This window comes from Girardinichthys multiradiatus, chromosome 23, assembly GCF_021462225.1.
Source record: "Girardinichthys multiradiatus isolate DD_20200921_A chromosome 23, DD_fGirMul_XY1, whole genome shotgun sequence".
Classification (NCBI taxonomy): Eukaryota; Metazoa; Chordata; class Actinopteri; order Cyprinodontiformes; family Goodeidae; genus Girardinichthys; species Girardinichthys multiradiatus.
The window spans coordinates 14,639,488-14,657,268 of NC_061815.1; the positions used below are offsets into that span (position 1 = coordinate 14,639,488).

The window sequence follows — 17,781 nt, forward strand, 5'->3', positions numbered from 1 at the left end:
CACCCAGCATGGTGCTGCAGGCCACAAAGGCACTATTGATTGAGTGCAGCAGGCAGTATTTCGAGGTGTTCAAGCCAAAATGCTACAGTCCTGTAGTATCCCGCTGCTAGCTTATGCACAAAAAAACTTTTACTTTAAATAAAAACCACCCATTGGGTTTATTTTTGTTATTTTGGGGTACATCAGAGTTTTAAAAGCTCAAACTTGAATGAAAGATTCTAAACAGCGCCTTGCTGACAAGCATCAGCAAAGCAAACGGCCTGTCAGCGAAGGGTGAATTACTGTCATAAACTCTGATGGATTACTGATATTAGCTCCATATGAGCTGTTTCTTTTTCTGGACATTTTTGCATAGAGTTTTTGCTTTTTGTTGTAGTTTGCGGTCGTGTAGCATTATATAATATGTGCAGTGTATCAATAGATAAATTATTTTTCACATTAAGAACCTGTAAAGAGTTAATATACATATTGGCACACTATGGTATTGTTTCATTTTTCATTTCAATATACTACCACATATCCCTTACTTTCTAAAGATGTGTAGAAATACTTCCAATAAATCCAGATATGATCACAGTAACATATTCTCACAATGAAAATCTAGATAAATCCACCCATCAAATTCAAAACATTTATTCAGTAGGGAAAACAATCCTGTGTTAAACAAATAATTGTTTGTAAGAAAATCCCTGATGTCACGATTACTACCAACCCAAACAACTCTTAAAATAAACATAACTGGAACATTTTACTTTTATTATACTTTGCTTTTTCAACTTTCTCATAGTCTCTATGACATTTAATTAGCAATGAATGATGTCCTGTTTCCTTGGGGTATAAAAGTAATGTCACACAGAGGTCTATTTCTCTTAAACTATGGAAGACTAAACCTGCCATAATTAAGAATACATAGAGAAAAAAACAAGTGACTTAATAAAATTAATACTGGGCCAAACAGTAGCTAGACATAGAATGCCATTAAATGCAACAAAATAATAAAATGAAGAAGTTTCTTCAATAGCTGATCAGTTATCAGACATAAATATATATTTCTATGTTATAATTGATGTATTTACTATCATGCTTATTTTTTTTATTTAAATCACAGATTTTCAATTTAACATTTTCTTGATCAAGTGAATTTTTTGCCCTTTTATTTATTTCATATTTATTACCACTCAAATATATTTAAAAGATGATTTTCCCTTAAAAAAAAGAGAAAAAAAATACTTTTCAAATTATTTTGCTGTCCTTTTATTTTTTACGCACTGATATATTTTCCCCTCTGATAAATCACTGTTGTATTCTCTTACCCAACAGATTTCCCTGAGCCCCTTTGTGCCCATCTTTCATTTCTACATTCCTTGGTTGCTGTATTGTCTTTTCCCCCTCGACATACTGCTAAAATATGTTACCGAATCAAAACAGAAATGATTCAATAGATACAGTATCTACTTTTTCCATCATCATCTCACTCCCCGAGCCTAAGTCTAATGGAACAAAGTTGTGTCCCGCTAGAAAATATTTATTACCAATAATTGTGACACCAGGGATTTTATTTAAAACACACTTTTTTTGTTTTTTTTTTGTTCCTGTAGAATTTCCCCCAGTGAATAAAAGTACGGTACTCAAACTAACCACTCAGTCTAAGATTATGGTACCTACTATTATGTCACTGTTAGATAGCACTATATATACCTTTACACACACACGCACACACACACACACACATGCACACACACACACCAAACACACATACCACACACACACACACACACACATACACACACACACACACACACATCTATAAATATATATATAGATATCTGCAGATATCTATATATATATTTATATATATATATATATATTTGTGTGTAGAGATATAAAGATATATATCCATACAGACAGACAATAACCTGTTGGATACGGTTGATCCGTCTCTCATCTGTCTCGGCAATGAACAGTGTGCCCAGGTGCGATAGGGCGATGGCTTTGGCAGCCTCCAACGTTGCCCGCACAGCCGCTCGGCTTACCAGGTGGTGGTCGATGCCTGGAACCTGGCAGTGAATGGGACGCCCTGCCACTATTCGCACCTGAAGGCTCTCTGACACCTAAAGAAACACACTGTCATTTATTATCCGTGCAACACAGAGGCAGAAAGTTACCCTTATACACTACTTTCACAGAATCACCTGCTGATAATTTAACAGAATTGATTGATTTGACGCATCAAACATCACCGAGCCTGATCCTGCTGCAGCTGCTGACTTTTACAAGATAAAAAGCTCTGTTCATTAACTTTTCAGAATGAGTTCAATGACATTTTATAATAAACAACCCCTGTGGTAACCTGAGATGGCATCCTTTGCTTTTATTTATCTTAGCAGACATGCTGGATCTAAGTGGATCTCCAGAGACAGCTCAGGAATTTATAGAATGAGAATAAGAATGGATTTTGTGAGGGCTGTTTCTCTACCTGTAGGACAATGTTGTTGTCCAGGATGTAGAGGGAGTTGTCCAGTGGGTTAATGGCGAGATCTGTTGGCCACTCCAAACGCACCTGTGAAGTCAAACACACACACACACACACAGACAAGGGGAGCCATCATGTCAGACTGTATACTTCTGTCAAAAGTGAAGAAATTTATACAAACCTTTGACAGCAACTGCCCACAAGAGTCAGTTACAGGTAGTACAAATAATACTACCTTAATAACATAGTATTAGGCCTTCTGACCCTCCCTGCTCATGCAAAGGTCAGCGTCGGGCAGGGAGCCTTCCCTGTGTTTATTCAAGTCTCACACCGGCTCACTTCGGGTGCGTTCCAAATGTCAACCAATAACCATGATCGCTGCCTGCTCAAATAGCACACCGTGTCCGCTAACACCGTGGGGGTCAGAGCCAGACAAAGCCTACACCATCTCACAGCCGCCCACGTCGCTGTCCGACACAGCACAAACAAAATGCGAGTGGCGGTCGCGCTGAATTTGCAGCACTGCATGTGGCGGGGGTGGGGGGTGGGGAGAGGAGGGGGATTAGGTGATTGATGACACTTAGGATGGATTGGTAAATAAATGGATCATGTTAAATGGCCACTGACATGTCCAATTATAGGCTCTGTCAAATGAGAGTGGGAAGAAGGCTCGCTCAGAAATCCCATTTTAAGAGGTGGTGAGATTCATCAAGTGGGATTCAGTGTGTCCCTCACCAAAGACAGCATGCATTAAACCCTTCTGCTTATGGTAATGAACTGTAGCTGTGATGATGGGCAGCCTCCTCTAAAAGGTATTGTGACCTGTACAGAGAGTTTGGCACGCTGTTGTGAAAGTCAGATTAAACTTTAACCTAATTTTAAAATCAAATTATTATTATAAATTGAAGGAAGGCTGATTGTTTAGCATTCATAAACAATACAAAGACGGACAATTTCTAAAGCTGAAAGGTTTGTCTGGGACTGTGTTTAGTAGGGCTGCACTTTATTTTTTAAACACTCCTGTTGTTTTTTATTTTAAAAACCCATTTCCAGAAAACATAGCATAGTCTGCAAACTGAGAAATCAAGATGTTGCTGTTTCAAATAGGAACGCTTTGCCAATTCCCACTAAATATGTACTTTTCATCAAGACATGAATCAGTAACCAGTATCAAAGAATATACCAAAGTATTAAACAGCTACAGTTTCAAAATTGCTAAAAAAAATCTTTTATACTGTTGCATTAAAGCCATTTTATTGAGATCCCACATAGCGTGCAAGAGTGACCAGAGTTTTTTCTAACTGGAGGATAAGAAAACACGGCCCTGTCACTCTTCCACCTCTTGCTGTGCACTGTCAGCTGTTTGAAAGAAGGGTCCTACATTTTCCCTGGCTTACCAAACAAATTTGGCTGTTTGGAAATAATAGCAAGCACAAGCTAGGAAACACAAGCAACATGTCTGTAAAGCAGCCGGCTGCAGGCTAGTTACCAGAGCAGCTAGCCTGACCAATTACCCTGCTATTATCAGCTAAATTTTATTAGGTATTTATTTTATAGATCTCCTAAATGCTATGAATGAAAAACAAAAATACCAAAAGAATAATGTTATAGATAACATTAATACTGCTGAAAAAATCTACATGTTTCATTATTTTTGCAGCAGAAATAATACTTGTGGCTTTCTTGTTTAAAAAATAAAGCAGAAAGATGATGTGATACATTTTTGGTTTGGATTTTTGTTTTACTATGTGTTGTAATCCCATGAAACTGTGGTGTTTTTCACTAAGAACATTAAACAGGGAGAATTTCAAACCAGCTCTTGCATGCTCATCTCATAAATATATAATCATAGCTGCCTAATTCACCTCTTCTTGATGGCCTTAGATTTTCAGTTGGGGATTAAAATCCAGGCAGACCAGTAATCCATTAACATTCTTTCTTTAAAGTCACACAGTTATAAAGCAATAAAGAATGACGTCTGACATTGTTCTGCTAAAATAAGCAGATCAGGAAAAAAAACAATTTGACAATAGACAAATGCCTCTGTATCACTGGTATCGTCACACATATATAAGTCATCCTAGGACCCCGGTACCCTGATAGATGCGAGGTTTTTGGAGCTTTTTAAACTGATAGAAGCCTTGTGATCCTTCTCTTCTTTTGAATATAGACCCCATAATTTAGTTTTAAAAAGCCTTACGAACTGTGGGAATGCCTTGAACCTATAGGTATGGATGAGGCTACAGTAGAAACTAGCCACTTTATTGATGAGCTATTTCTATATCCTGCTTTACCAATTAACAACACAAGTAAAGTTGCAAATAGCTTCCAAGCAACATGCTCCAATACAGGCAATATGAGAAAACTGGGTTAGTGATCGGCTAACTCAGCTTACAAGTAAATTGAATTACATTTTACTTGTCCCCGTTTCAAAACATTGGCAGCTGGCAGCAGGTGCTTGTGAGGTCTACACAATACAGCAGTCAGTGAAAACATTGAACATTATGTATTTTACAGGTTAGAATTTTATAAACGTTTAATTTTTCTGAAAACAACAAATGCCTTGCTGATACAGACAACTGGTGTTTCTGCAAGTCATAATTACTGGTTTTAAAAGTAAAAAAACAACATAAGGCTGTTTTGTTGAATTATAATGGTATGTATACTACACCATATTGCCTTATACACCAGTTATGGAGAGTATGAAACTCTTTATCACCTTACATTTGCCTCATATTTGTTGGCAGCCTCCAGTCAAGATGTGTGAAAAGCCTTGAAATGGAAAATTGTTTGGTTGCAGCGGCATAATCTCAGACCAAACAATTACAATGTAACCAACCTTTAATTAAAGTACGTTGATTCAGTTGCCTCCTGTTTCCTTGGGGTACAAAGGTGAGGCCTACAGTGAGGCCTTTTCTTTACCATCAAGTACCAAAGCTAGATGAGGACCCGTAATTATCATGACACCATGAACAGTGAACAGTATTAAGTAAGGGAGGTAAAAAAGGAGTGATGCCTATATTATTCTACAATAACAAATGTAAACATGTGGACTGGGACTCTAACTGGAGCTCTAGGCTTTGGTCAGATGAGATTTAGATTAGGTTTTTTCAGCAATAAACTCTCCCGGTGGGTTTGGCGTGAAACAAAGGCTGGATATGTGTATTCATCCTTTGACTATCTGTAGAGTATGGTGGTGGCTCTGCTAAGACCATGAGAACTTTGCTAAGAGTACATGCCATCATGAACTCTTTGAAAAACCAGGTCTGTTTAAATATAAATCAGTAAACCAAATGGACATTTTCTTTGGGTTTTCAACAGGATAATGATCCAAAACATACAGGTCCTTCTCAAAATATTAGCATATTGTGATAAAGTTCATTATTTTCCATAATGTCATGATGAAAATTTAACATGCATATATTTTAGATTCATGGCACACTAACTGAAATATTTCAGGTCTTTTATTTTCTTAATACGGATTATTTTGGCATACAGCTCATGAAAACCCAAAATTCCTATCTCGCAAAATTAACATATCATTAAAAGGGTCTCTAAAGGTGCTATGAACCTAATCATCTGAATCAACGAGTTAACTCTAAACACCTGCAAAAGATTCCTGAGGCCTTTAAAACTCCCAGCCTGGTTCATCACTCAAAACCCCAATCATGGGTAAGACTGCCGACCTGACTGCTGTCCAGAAGGCCACTATTGACACCCTCAAGCAAGAGGGTAAGATACAGAAAGAAATTTCTGAACGAATAGGCTGTTCCCAGAGTGCTGTATCAAGGCACCTCAGTGGGAAGTCTGTGGGAAGGAAAAAGTGTGGCAGAAAACGCAGCACAACGAGAAGAGGTGACCGGACCCTGAGGAAGATTGTGGAGAAGGGCCGATTCCAGACCTTGGGGGACCTGCGGAAGCAGTGGACTGAGTCTGGAGTAGAAACATCCAGAGCCACCGTGCACAGGCGTGTGCAGGAAATGGGCTACAGGTGCCGCATTCCCCAGGTCAAGCCACTTTTGAACCAGAAACAGCGGCAGAAGCACCTGACCTGGGCTACAGAGAAGCAGCACTGGACTGTTGCTCAGTGGTCCAAAGTACTTTTTTTGGATGAAAGCAAATTCTGCATGTCATTTGGAAATCAAGGTGCCAGAGTCTGGAGGAAGACTGGGGAGAAGGAAATGCCAAAATGCCAGAAGTCCAGTGTCAAGTACCCACAGTCAGTGATGGTCTGGGGTGCCGTGTCAGCTGCTGGTGTTGGTCCACTGTGTTTTATCAAGGGCAGGGTCAATGCAGCTAGCTATCAGGAGATTTTGGAGCACTTCATGCTTCCATCTGCTGAAAAGCTTTATGGAGATGAAGATTTCATTTTTCAGCACGACCTGGCACCTGCTCACAGTGCCAAAACCACTGGTAAATGGTTTACTGACCATGGTATCACTGTGCTCAATTGGCCTGCCAACTCTCCTGACCTGAACCCCATAGAGAATCTGTGGGATATTGTGAAGAGAACGTTGAGAGACTCAAGACCCAACACTCTGGATGAGCTAAAGGCCGCTATCGAAGCATCCTGGGCCTCCATAAGACCTCAGCAGTGCCACAGGCTGATTGCCTCCATGCCACGCCGCATTGAAGCAGTCATTTCTGCCAAAGGATTCCCGACCAAGTATTGAGTGCATAACTGTACATGATTATTTGAAGGTTGATGTTTTTTGTATTAAAAACACTTTTCTTTTATTGGTTGGATGAAATGTGCTAATTTTGTGAGATAGGAATTTTGGGTTTTCATGAGCTGTATGCCAAAATCATCCGTATTAAGACAATAAAAGACCTGAAATATTTCAGTTAGTGTGCAATGAATCTAAAATATATGAATGTTAAATTTTCATCATTACATTATGGAAAATAATGAACTTTATCACAATATGCTAATATTTTGAGAAGGACCTGTATATCCAGATCAACCGTGTTTCATTCCATTCTCATTTCCAGAACGGAATCCAATGGAAAACCTGTGGGATGATCTGAAGAGCAGAGTATAAAAGTGAACCCAGGACTATGAATGATCTTGAGAGGTTGTGTGAAAAGGAACAGCCTCTCTTTATGCTCCCATCTTGTGGAATGGTATAGGTCAAGCCTTCAAGTGATCCTACTGGCAAAAGAGGGTTGTACACAGCATTGACAACAAGCAATTATTTCTGAAGGTAGACTTCTCTTTTATTCACTGAATACATGTGATCAAAATAATTGGTAACAATTTCTAAAAATTTCCATCTGAGATTGTGATGCAGTAATAAAACATATAATTTTTTTTGAGGCTTTTTACACATCTTTACCAGGGGTACAAACAAATCTGTCCTCATCTGTATACAGTACACAGGCCATATACTGCTCATTACCATTTTTGCAGGGATGTTTGTCTTGTCAGAGCTACAGGAGTTTCCGTCAATACCGGCTGAGGTCACAGCGGTAGAAGAGCGCCAACTCAGAGGGAGGACAGATGCGATCAGACCAGTGACGAACAAACATAGGAACTGTAACGTAGCCAGGGCGCTAAGACATGAAATAGCACTTTGGGGAATTCACTTAGCTTCAACACGCATATTCACACAGACATACACAGACACTATGTGGGGGCAGATATCCCTCCAAAGAGCTAGCAGCTCATCTATTATTCATCCCCTGCTCTAATAGGCCTTATATTAGTTAGCAGTGTGTTCTCAGGGATGCCTGATCGAACCCTGTGCAGCAGCTGTCTTTGGGTTTACACACATTGTCCTTCTCACACAGAAACACAAGTTTAGCTAAGTAGGTTGATGGAATAATCAGCGACTGCAAAAGAACAACAAACTTTGTGATCCATTGCCATTTTGATATAATGATTATAATTAGCTGACACGGATGACATTCAGGAGACAAATGCTTCCACAAATTATTTAGACAATCTTTTAGAGCCAAATGAGGCTCTGACTCTCTCTGCTAGTTATTGAAGTTCTGCAGCATTATTAGCTTACCTGGCTGATATCCATGCGCGCATCACAGCTTAGCGGCTGTGTCGACATCAGTCCGTTTGAGCCTATCACAGTGGAGAGCAGCCCCCGTTCATTAATCTTCTGAATGGTGGTGCCATCCACAAAGTAGACAACTCCTCTCTTATCCACAGCAATACCTGCGTGGGGAAGAGAGAGTCAGGATAAGCCTCTGGAATTGATGGGGTAAAAAAAATTTAAAACAGGAAAAGCAAAGGAAAAAGGGAGTAGGAGAAAGAGAGGAGTGGAGTGGAGGATAGCTGAGTGAAGCAAAGAGGATAGCGAAGAGGGCTTCCAACTCAGTTAGTCATTCAGCTCGGCAAGCGGCTGTCTTATCAAAGGCACTGCACCACAGAAATGTAATTATATTTCCATTCCAGAGCCCACTAAAGGGATTAGAACAATGCAACGGGAGGAAGTGGTTATTTGTCACATTAGATGTGAGTGGGGTGCCGCTGTGAACTTTTGACATTTGACGCCTGTGCAAATGTGCATTATAAATGGGCATCCACTCTTCAAACATACACACACACGGATGTCTGCATGTGTGCATATGTTTACGTTTATTTGTACTGCCGCGTATAGACACAAGCTTTGCAAGTGTGCGTTGCTATGGGAAGCGTATACTTGAACTCTCCTTGCAGAGGCTCCACGGCAGTATGCGGCGAGCAAAGAAAGAGGAAAAGAAGTAAAGCCAGGTATTAAAGGTCAGGGCAGACTATGAATCATCTGTTATGGATGAGGAGTGACCTTCATTCCTGCCTCATCTCCATGCAGAGAATAGCCCTTTTACTGAACTCCTCTGCAATAATATTCCACGACTCAACCCTCACCTCTTCAATATCGCTTGCAGCCAATTCCCTGGGATAGCTTTCACTTAGCATCTGTGACAATAAGCCATATTTTAGTAGTCCTTCCTTCTATCTCCAGCTCTATCACTTAATTTACAAACACATTTTGTTTATGGCTCATCATTAGGTCATGTCAGATTTATGCGTAGATTTCTTTGTCCCAAGCTTGCCTCAAAGGGCTTTATGGCAACAAGACCCAAAAACAAATCAATCAATGTAAACAGAGTGCAGCCTGAAACCAAAGCAATTAAATGGTACAGGAAGGCATGATGGAAGGTTAAAAACAAATTCATACAGAAATCCATTAGCTGCTTAATTGAGCTATTATTTATTTGCCTTCTTCCTGAATTAATTTGATGATTGGCCAAAACATGTTGGAACATTTCGCCTAGTGACACATCCATTAGAGTTAATTCATTTATTATGGTTCACTTAATATATTTATATTTCGAATCCTCAGTTGAAACAGTCAAACAGCATTTCGTTCGTTCGTTCGTTCGTTCGTTCGTTCGTTCGTCGTCTTCCGCTTATCCAGGACCGGGTCGCGGGGGCAGCAGACTCAGCAGAGACGCCCAGACGTCCCTCTCTCCAGACACCTCCTCCAGCTCCTCCAGGGGGAGCCCAAGGCGTTCCCAAGCCAGCCGAGAGACATAGTCCCTCCAGCGTGTCCTGGGCCGTCCCCTGGGCCTCCTCCCGGTGGGACGTGCCTGGAACACCTCCCGAGGAAGGCGTCCAGGAGGCATCCGGTATAGATGCCCGAGCCATCTCAACTGGCTCCTCTTGATGTGGAGGAGCAGCGGCTCTACTCCGAGCTCCTCCCGGATGGCCGAGCTCCTCACCCTATCTCTAAGGGAGTGCCCGGCCACCCTACGGAGGAAGCTCATTTCAGCCGCTTGTATCCGTGATCTCGTTCTTTCGGTCATGACCCAAAGTTCATGGCCATAGGTGAGGATAGGAACGTAGACCGACCAGTAAATTGAGAGCTCTGCTTTTCGGCACAGCTCTCTCTTCACCACAATGGACCGGCACAGCGCCCCCATTACTGTGGCAGCCGCACCGATCAGTCTGTCGATCTCCCGCTCCATTCTTCCCTCACTCGTGAACAAGACCCCGAGATACTTAAACTCCTCCACTTGAGGCAGGAACTCCCCTCCAACCTGAAGAGGACAAGCCACCCTTTTCTGGTCGAGTACCATGGCCTCGGACTTGGAGGAGCTGATCCTCATCCCAGCCGCTTCACACTCGGCTGCGAACCGCCACAGCGCATGCTGTAGGTCTTGGCTAGAGGGGGCCAGCAGGACCACGTCATCCGCAAAAAGAAGAAACGAAATCCACTGGTCCCCAAACCAGACCCCCTCCGGCCCTTGGCTGCGTCTAGAAATCCTGTCCATAAAAGTTATGAACAGGACCGGCGACAAAGGGCAGCCCTGCCGGAGTCCAACATGCACCGGGAACAGGTCCGACTTAGTGCCGGCAATGCGGACCAAACTCCTGCTCCGCTCGTACAGGGACCGGATGGCCCCTAATAAAGGGTCCCCGATTCCATACTCCTGGAGCACCCCCCACAGGGCATCACGAGGGACACAGTCGAATGCCTTCTCCAGGTCCACAAAACACATGTGAACCGGTTGGGCAAACTCCCATGAACCCTCGAGCACCCTGTAGAGGGTATAGAGCTGGTCCAGTGTTCCATGGCTGGGACAAAAACCACACTGTTCCTCCTGAAGCCGAGGTTCGACTATCGGTCGGACTCTCCTCTCCAATACCCTGGCGTAGGCCTTACCAGGGAGGCTGAGGAGTGTGATCCCCCTGTAGTTGGAACACACCCTCCGGTCCCCCTTCTTATGAAGGGGGACCACCACCCCAGTCTACCAGTCCAGAGGCACTGTCCCCGACCGCCACGCAATGTTGAAGAGGCGTGTCAACCATGACAGCCCTACAACATCCAGACACTTGAGGTACTCAGGGCGGATCTCATCCACCCCCGAAGCCTTGCCACCGCGGAGCTTTTTAACCACCTCGGTGACTTCAGCCTGGGTGATGAAAGAGTCCAACCCCGAGTCCCCAGCCTCTGTTTCCACCACGGAATGCGTGATGGCAGGATTGAGGAGATCCTCGAAGTACTCCTTCCACCGCCCAATAATGTCCTCAGTCGAGGTCAGCAGTCTCCTGCCCCCACTATAAACAGTGTTGGCAAAGCACTGCTTCCCCCTCCTGAGGCGCCGGACGGTTTGCCAGAATCGCTTCGAGGCCAACCGGTAGTCCTTCTCCATAGCCTCACCGAACTCTTCCCAGGCCCAAGTTTGTGCCTCTGCCACAGCCCGGGCCGCAGCACACTTGGCCTCACGGTACCCGTCAGCCGCCTCAGGAGTCCCACAAGCCAACCACAGCCGATAGGACTCCTTCTTAAACTTAACAGCATCCCTTACTGCCGGTGTCCACCACCGGGTTCTGGGATTGCCGCCACGACAGGCACCGCAGACCTTACGGCCGCAGCTATGGGCAGCAGCATCGACAATAGATGCAGAGAACATGGTCCACTCGGACTCTATGTCTCCAACATCCCCCGGGATCTGGTCGAAGCTCTCCCGGAGGTGGGAGTTGAATACATCCCTTGCCGAGGGCTCCGCCAGGCGTTCCCAGCAGACCCTCACTATGCGCTTAGGCCTGCTAAGTCTGTCTGGCTTTCTCCTCCTCCAGCGGATCCAACTCACCACCAGGTGAGGATCAGTGGACAGCTCAGCCCCTCTCTTCACCCGAGTGTCCAAAACATGCGGCCGAAGGTCTGATGATACGACAACAAAGTCGATCATCGACCTCCTGCCTAGGGTGTCCTGGTGCCAAGTGCACTGATGGACACCCTTATGTTTGAACATGGTGTTCGTTATGGACAATCCGTGACTAGCACAGAAGTCCAATAACAAAACACCACTCGGATTCAGATCGGGGAGGCCATTCCTCCCGATCATGCCTCTCCAGGTGTCACTGTCGTTCCACACGTGGGCGTTGAAGTCCCCCAGCAGAATAATGGAGTCCCCGGGAGGGGCACTATCCAGCACCCCCGACAGGGACGCCAAGAAGGAAGGGTACTCTGCACTACCACTCGGCCCGTAGGCCGAAATTATAGTCAGAGACCTCTCCCCAACCCGAAGGCGCAGGGATACAACCCTGTCATCCACTGGGGTAAACCCCAACACGAGACAGCTGAGCTGGGGGGCAACAAGCAAACCCACACCAGCCCGTCGCCTCTCCCCGTGGGCCACTCCAGAGTAGAAGAGAGTCCAACCCCTCTCAAGGAGATGGGTTCCAGAGCCCACGCTGTGCGTGGAGGCGAGCCCGACTATTTCTAGTCGATATCTCTCGACCTCCCGCACAAGCTCAGGCTCCTTCCCCCCCAGCGAGGTGACATTCCACGTCCCCAGAGCCAGCCTAAGCATCCGGGGATCGGGTCGCTGAGGTCTCCACCTTCGTCCGCCACCCAATCCTCTTTGCACCGGTCCCTCACGGTTCCCCCTGCAGGTGGTGGGCCCACTGGGGGATGGCCTCGCGTCTCTCGTTCGGGCTTGGCCCGGCCGGGTCCCGCGAGGAGCAACCCGGCCACCAGGCGCTCTCCGACGAGTCCCGACCCCAGGCCTGGCTCCAGGGTGGGACCCCGGCTCCGCCGTAACGGGCAACGTCACGTGCCTCGATATTTTGTTCTTCATGAGGGGTTCTTGAACCATTCTTTGTCTGACCCATCACCTAGAGCCTGTTTTCCATGGGAGACCCTACCAGGGGCATTTAGGCCCCAGACAACATAGCCTCTAGGATCATTTGAGCACTCAAACCCCTCCACCACGTTAAGGTGACGGTTCAAGGAGGGGTCAAACAGCATTTTATAAAACAAAATAAAAAGAAAACAATCCTACAACACTACACAGAGCTGTTAGCTGTTGATATGGGACCAGGTGAGATTTGCCCCCAACCCTATGATTGAGAATAATTTAGGTTATGGCCGAGTGCTGAATTTTAAAGGTAGGAAAATAAAGCCAACATCCAAAGTTCAGAATGAAAATTTTAATTTAAGACAATTACAGCATTATTACGTTTTTAGGCATATAGGCTGAACTCAACCGACGGGATAACTTCTGCTCCACTACATGACTAGAAAGGATTGATCTTACAAAGTGACCAACTTCCTAGATTGGAAAATGAATGTTATTGATATTAGTTGCAGCTTCTGAAATCTGATTCAGTTTTTAGACCATGTCGCAATGCCTGATTTTATTGCAGAATGTAACATGTTTACAGCCAGACACGAAAAAAAGTTTTAATGGCAAATATTTACATGAGGGCTTTCTTTAACTTAGATTTGGGCTAAGGTATGGACAGGGGTGGCCCCTACATTTACAGAGCAAACCATGCTTTATTTTTTTTTTTGTGTCCATGACAAAAAACAACTCCACTAAGGAATCAAGTATACGTTGAAAACCAGCAGTCAGCTTGATCTTTTATGTCTCTAACGAGGAAAAAGATGGCGGCATTCTGCTACAAACTGGCCCTTTTTCTAATCATACAGAAGTAGCTGAAAACTACAATTCTCACATTGCACTTAATGGGAGAAAAAGCTGACACCATATTTCATCAGTCTGAAAAGAAATTCCCTCACAGTAATATTCACAGCACACCAACTTTTTTCACATTTTGTCAGGTTACTAATACAAATGTTATTATGGAGAAGTTTGTATTATTGGGGGAAGGGGAAAAATACATGCTTTTTAAAATTTTGTACAGATAAAAAGCTGAAAGGTGTGGCATGCATTTGTACTGAAAGCTGGATGAGACGAAAAACATGTTTTCCCACAGACTCAGATTTACAGTGCCTTGCGAAAGTATTCGGCCCTCTTGAACTTTTCAACCTTTTGCCACATTTCAGGCTTCAAACATAAAGATATAAAATTCTAATTTTTGTGAAGAATCAACAACAAGTGGGACACAATCGTGAAGTGGAATGACATTTATTGGAAGTGTCAAACTTTTTTAACAAATAAAAAAGTGAAAAGTGGGTCGTGCAATATTATTCAACCCCTTTACTTTCAGTGTAGCAAACTCACTCCAGAAGTTCAGTGAGGATCTCTGAATGATCCAATGTTGTCCCAAATGACTGATGATGATAAATAGAATCCACCTGTGTGTAATCAAGTCTCCGTATAAATGCACCTGCTCTGTGATAGTCTCAGGGTTCTGTTCAAAGCGCAGAGAGTATCATGAAGACCAAGGAACACACCAGGCACGTCTGAGATACTGTTGTGGAGACGTTTAAAGCTGGATTTGGATTAAAAAAAAATTCCCAAGCTTTAAACATCCCAAGGAGGACTGCAAGCAATCATATTGAAATGGAAGGAGTATCAGACCACTGCAAATCTACCAAGACCCGGCCGTCCCTCTAAACTTTCATCTCGAACAAGGAGAAGACTGATCAGAGATGCAGCCAAGAGGCCCATGATCACTCTGGATGAACTGCAGAGATCTACAGCTGAGGTGGGAGAGTCTGTCCATAGGACAACAATCAGTTGTACACTGCACAAATCTGGCCTTTATGGAAGCGTGGCAAGAAGAAAGCCATTTCTCAAAGATATCCATAAAATGTCTCGTTTAAAGTTTGCAACAAGCCACCTGGGAGACACACCAAACATGTGGAAGAAGGTGCTCTGGTCAGATGAAACCAAAATCGAACTGTTTGGCCACAATGCAAAACAATATGTTTGACGTAAAAGCAACACAGCTCATCACCCTGAACACACCATCCCCACTGTCAAACATGGTGGTGGCAGCATCATGGTTTGGGCCTGCTTTTTGTCAGCAGGGACAGGGAAGATGGTCAAAATTGATGGGAAGATGGATGGGGCCAAATACAGGACCATTCTGGAAGAAAACCTGTTGGAGTCTGCAAGAGACCTGAGACTGGGACAGAGATTTATCTTCCAACAAGACAATGATCCAAAACATAAAGCCAAATCTACAATGGAATGGTTCACAAATAAATGTATCCAGGTGTTGGAATGGCCAAGTCAAAGTCCAGACCTGAATCCAATCGAGAATCTGTGAAAAGAGCTGAAGACAGCTGTTCACAAACGCTCTCCATCCAACCTCACTGAGCTTGAGCTGTTTTGCAAGGAAGAATGGGCAAGAATTTCAGTCTCTCGATGTGCAAAACTGATAGAGACAAACCCCAAGACTTGCAGCTGTAATTGCGGCAAAGGGTGGTGCTACAAAGTATTAACGCAAGGGGGCCGAATAATATTGCACGCCCCACTTTTCAGTTTTTTATTTGTTAAACTAGTTTGACACATCCAATAAATTTCATTTCACTTCACGATTGTGTCCCACTTGTTGTTGATTCTTCACAAACAATTTGAATTTTACATCTTTATGTTTGAAACCTGAAATGTGGCAAGAGGTTGAAAAGTTCAAGGGGGCCGAGTACTTTCGCAAGGCACTGTAGGTCTGGACTTTGATTGGACGATTAAAAGGGATTTAGAGGCTGTATTTAGCTCCATCCACCTTTCTGTCAACTCTGACCAGCTTCCTTGCCACTGCTGAAAATAAGGCCTCCCCACAGCATATTTATTGATTACAAACCTAAAAAAAAAACATTTATTTTCCACTTCAAATTTGTGTACCACTTTGTGTTGGTCTGAAAATATAAAATCCTAAATAAATAAACTACTGTTTGTAGCTTGATAAAATGTGAAAAAGTTTGAGGGGTATGAACACTATTGCAATGCAGTCAACACGTACAGTCCTTAGCAGACACAGGTGTGTTCTTGCTTAGGGTGCTTCCTTGCTTGCCACTTGTCATCTGTATGAAACTCTAGGATTCACAGTGAAGGTCCATATCTAATGTCACAGGTAATATATGTCCATGTTTTATGGAAACTATGTGGGCCTGACCCTGCAGGAACACGCTGTCAGTATGCAGAACATTTTTTAGTTTTTCCAGTTTTTTTAGTTTTATCTCTCTTTTCCTTTGTGAACCACAGATCATTTTATGTCTTTTCTCTCAATCAACGACAGAAATCCTTTCTGCCCTTTGTCCCAAGTCGTACCAGTAAAATAACCATTCTTCCCAAAAAGATTTTCTTCAACTTCTACACACATTTACACACAGCCACTGGAGTCGCGAACGTCCTCGCACTTAGAAACCCTAGGCCGACCCTGTGGGTCATAAATTGTGCAGGTGAAGTGGCACTGTAGAAGGGAGGTGGGCAGGGGGAGGGCCAGGGTCACTGTGTTTCCTCCAGGGGCCAGGAGGTGAACTGCTGGCCCCTTCATCATTCCTCTGACACAGACAGATTACACCATCCACATAACATCACCCTCCCCTCAAACAGCACCTTTCCTCTCCTTTGCTAGCTTCCCATTGCTCTCCATCATACCTAACTTGATCTTCTCCTGCTCTTTCTTTCCTGGTGCCCTCTTCTCTCTGCATTGTTTTTCCTCTATCTTTTTTGTTGCTCTCCTACCTGTATCTTCCAACTTCTAATCAAATCACTGACCTTCAACTCTTCGGTAATGTCTGGGCTCTGCTTTAATCTGTATCCTGCTTTTTTCCTCTTCTATACTCATCTCCGGCTCCTCTCAACCTTGCTGTTGCCCCTCTTGTCACCTAGTATTATGCAGGAGGTGAGTCTTAACCCACAGTACGCCCTGAGCCTACTTAAGCCTAAAAAGTAGTACTTTCCCCCTGCTGAATCGCCATCCTTGTCTTCTCCCTACTTTTTCTTTCACTTTCCCATCCATTCTCACTACTATCCTAAACCTGTCCCTGATCTTAGAGCTCATAAATCCTGCACAAGGACATGACGAGGCAGATGGGACTCTCTCTCAATACTGATTTCCCACTCTCTCCCCCTACTGTTTCCGAACATCTTATTGCCCACTTTGGCTCCATTGACTTTTTGCCTAAATTCCCTTCCCTTCTCCACATTGTTGTTTTTTGACATCCTTGGTTTCAGCAAGCTGTCTGTTTACACCACAAAGGCTCTAAATAGCTGACAATCCATTTTAGAACAATAACTATAGGACCAGACTGACTTATTCATCATTCCACAGCCACAACAATGAACAAAGATCATCATTATTGCTTTGTGTAGGGATTTACATCGGTTTATGTGTTGCTTAAGAGTATTACACAATGTTTTTTGAAAAGACTGTAGATTAATCCACATTTTTCTTGTCAGGGGCTGGATTCCCTGCTGTTGCGGATAAGGATGTGTGTTGCATTAGGGGAATTTGCAGCCTCCCTCTATGTCCAAAGGATACTCAAAAAACATCAGAAGATTTACTGTTTCTCCCTGAGCGAACCTGACTCTCAGATGCCCATGTTTAGGCAGACATACGAGGAGTGAAGTAATTGAGATAAATCTGAGCTCTAGAGGGAGATGGA

The 17,781-nt window shown here is 43.7% G+C and overlaps 1 protein-coding gene across 1 annotated transcript in view; it reads right to left on the bottom strand.

Annotated features, from left to right (window-relative positions):
- tenm1 (teneurin transmembrane protein 1) overlaps positions 1-17,781 on the bottom strand; it is a 311,171-nt gene that overhangs the window by 32,546 nt on the left and 260,844 nt on the right. Inside the window, exons 22-24 of the mRNA XM_047354352.1 lie at positions 8,488-8,642; positions 2,477-2,560; positions 1,917-2,111 (exon numbers count right to left, since the gene is read on the bottom strand). Of these exons, the coding sequence (XP_047210308.1) occupies positions 1,917-2,111; positions 2,477-2,560; positions 8,488-8,642 (434 nt within the window). The remainder of the gene's footprint in view (positions 1-1,916; positions 2,112-2,476; positions 2,561-8,487; positions 8,643-17,781) is intronic.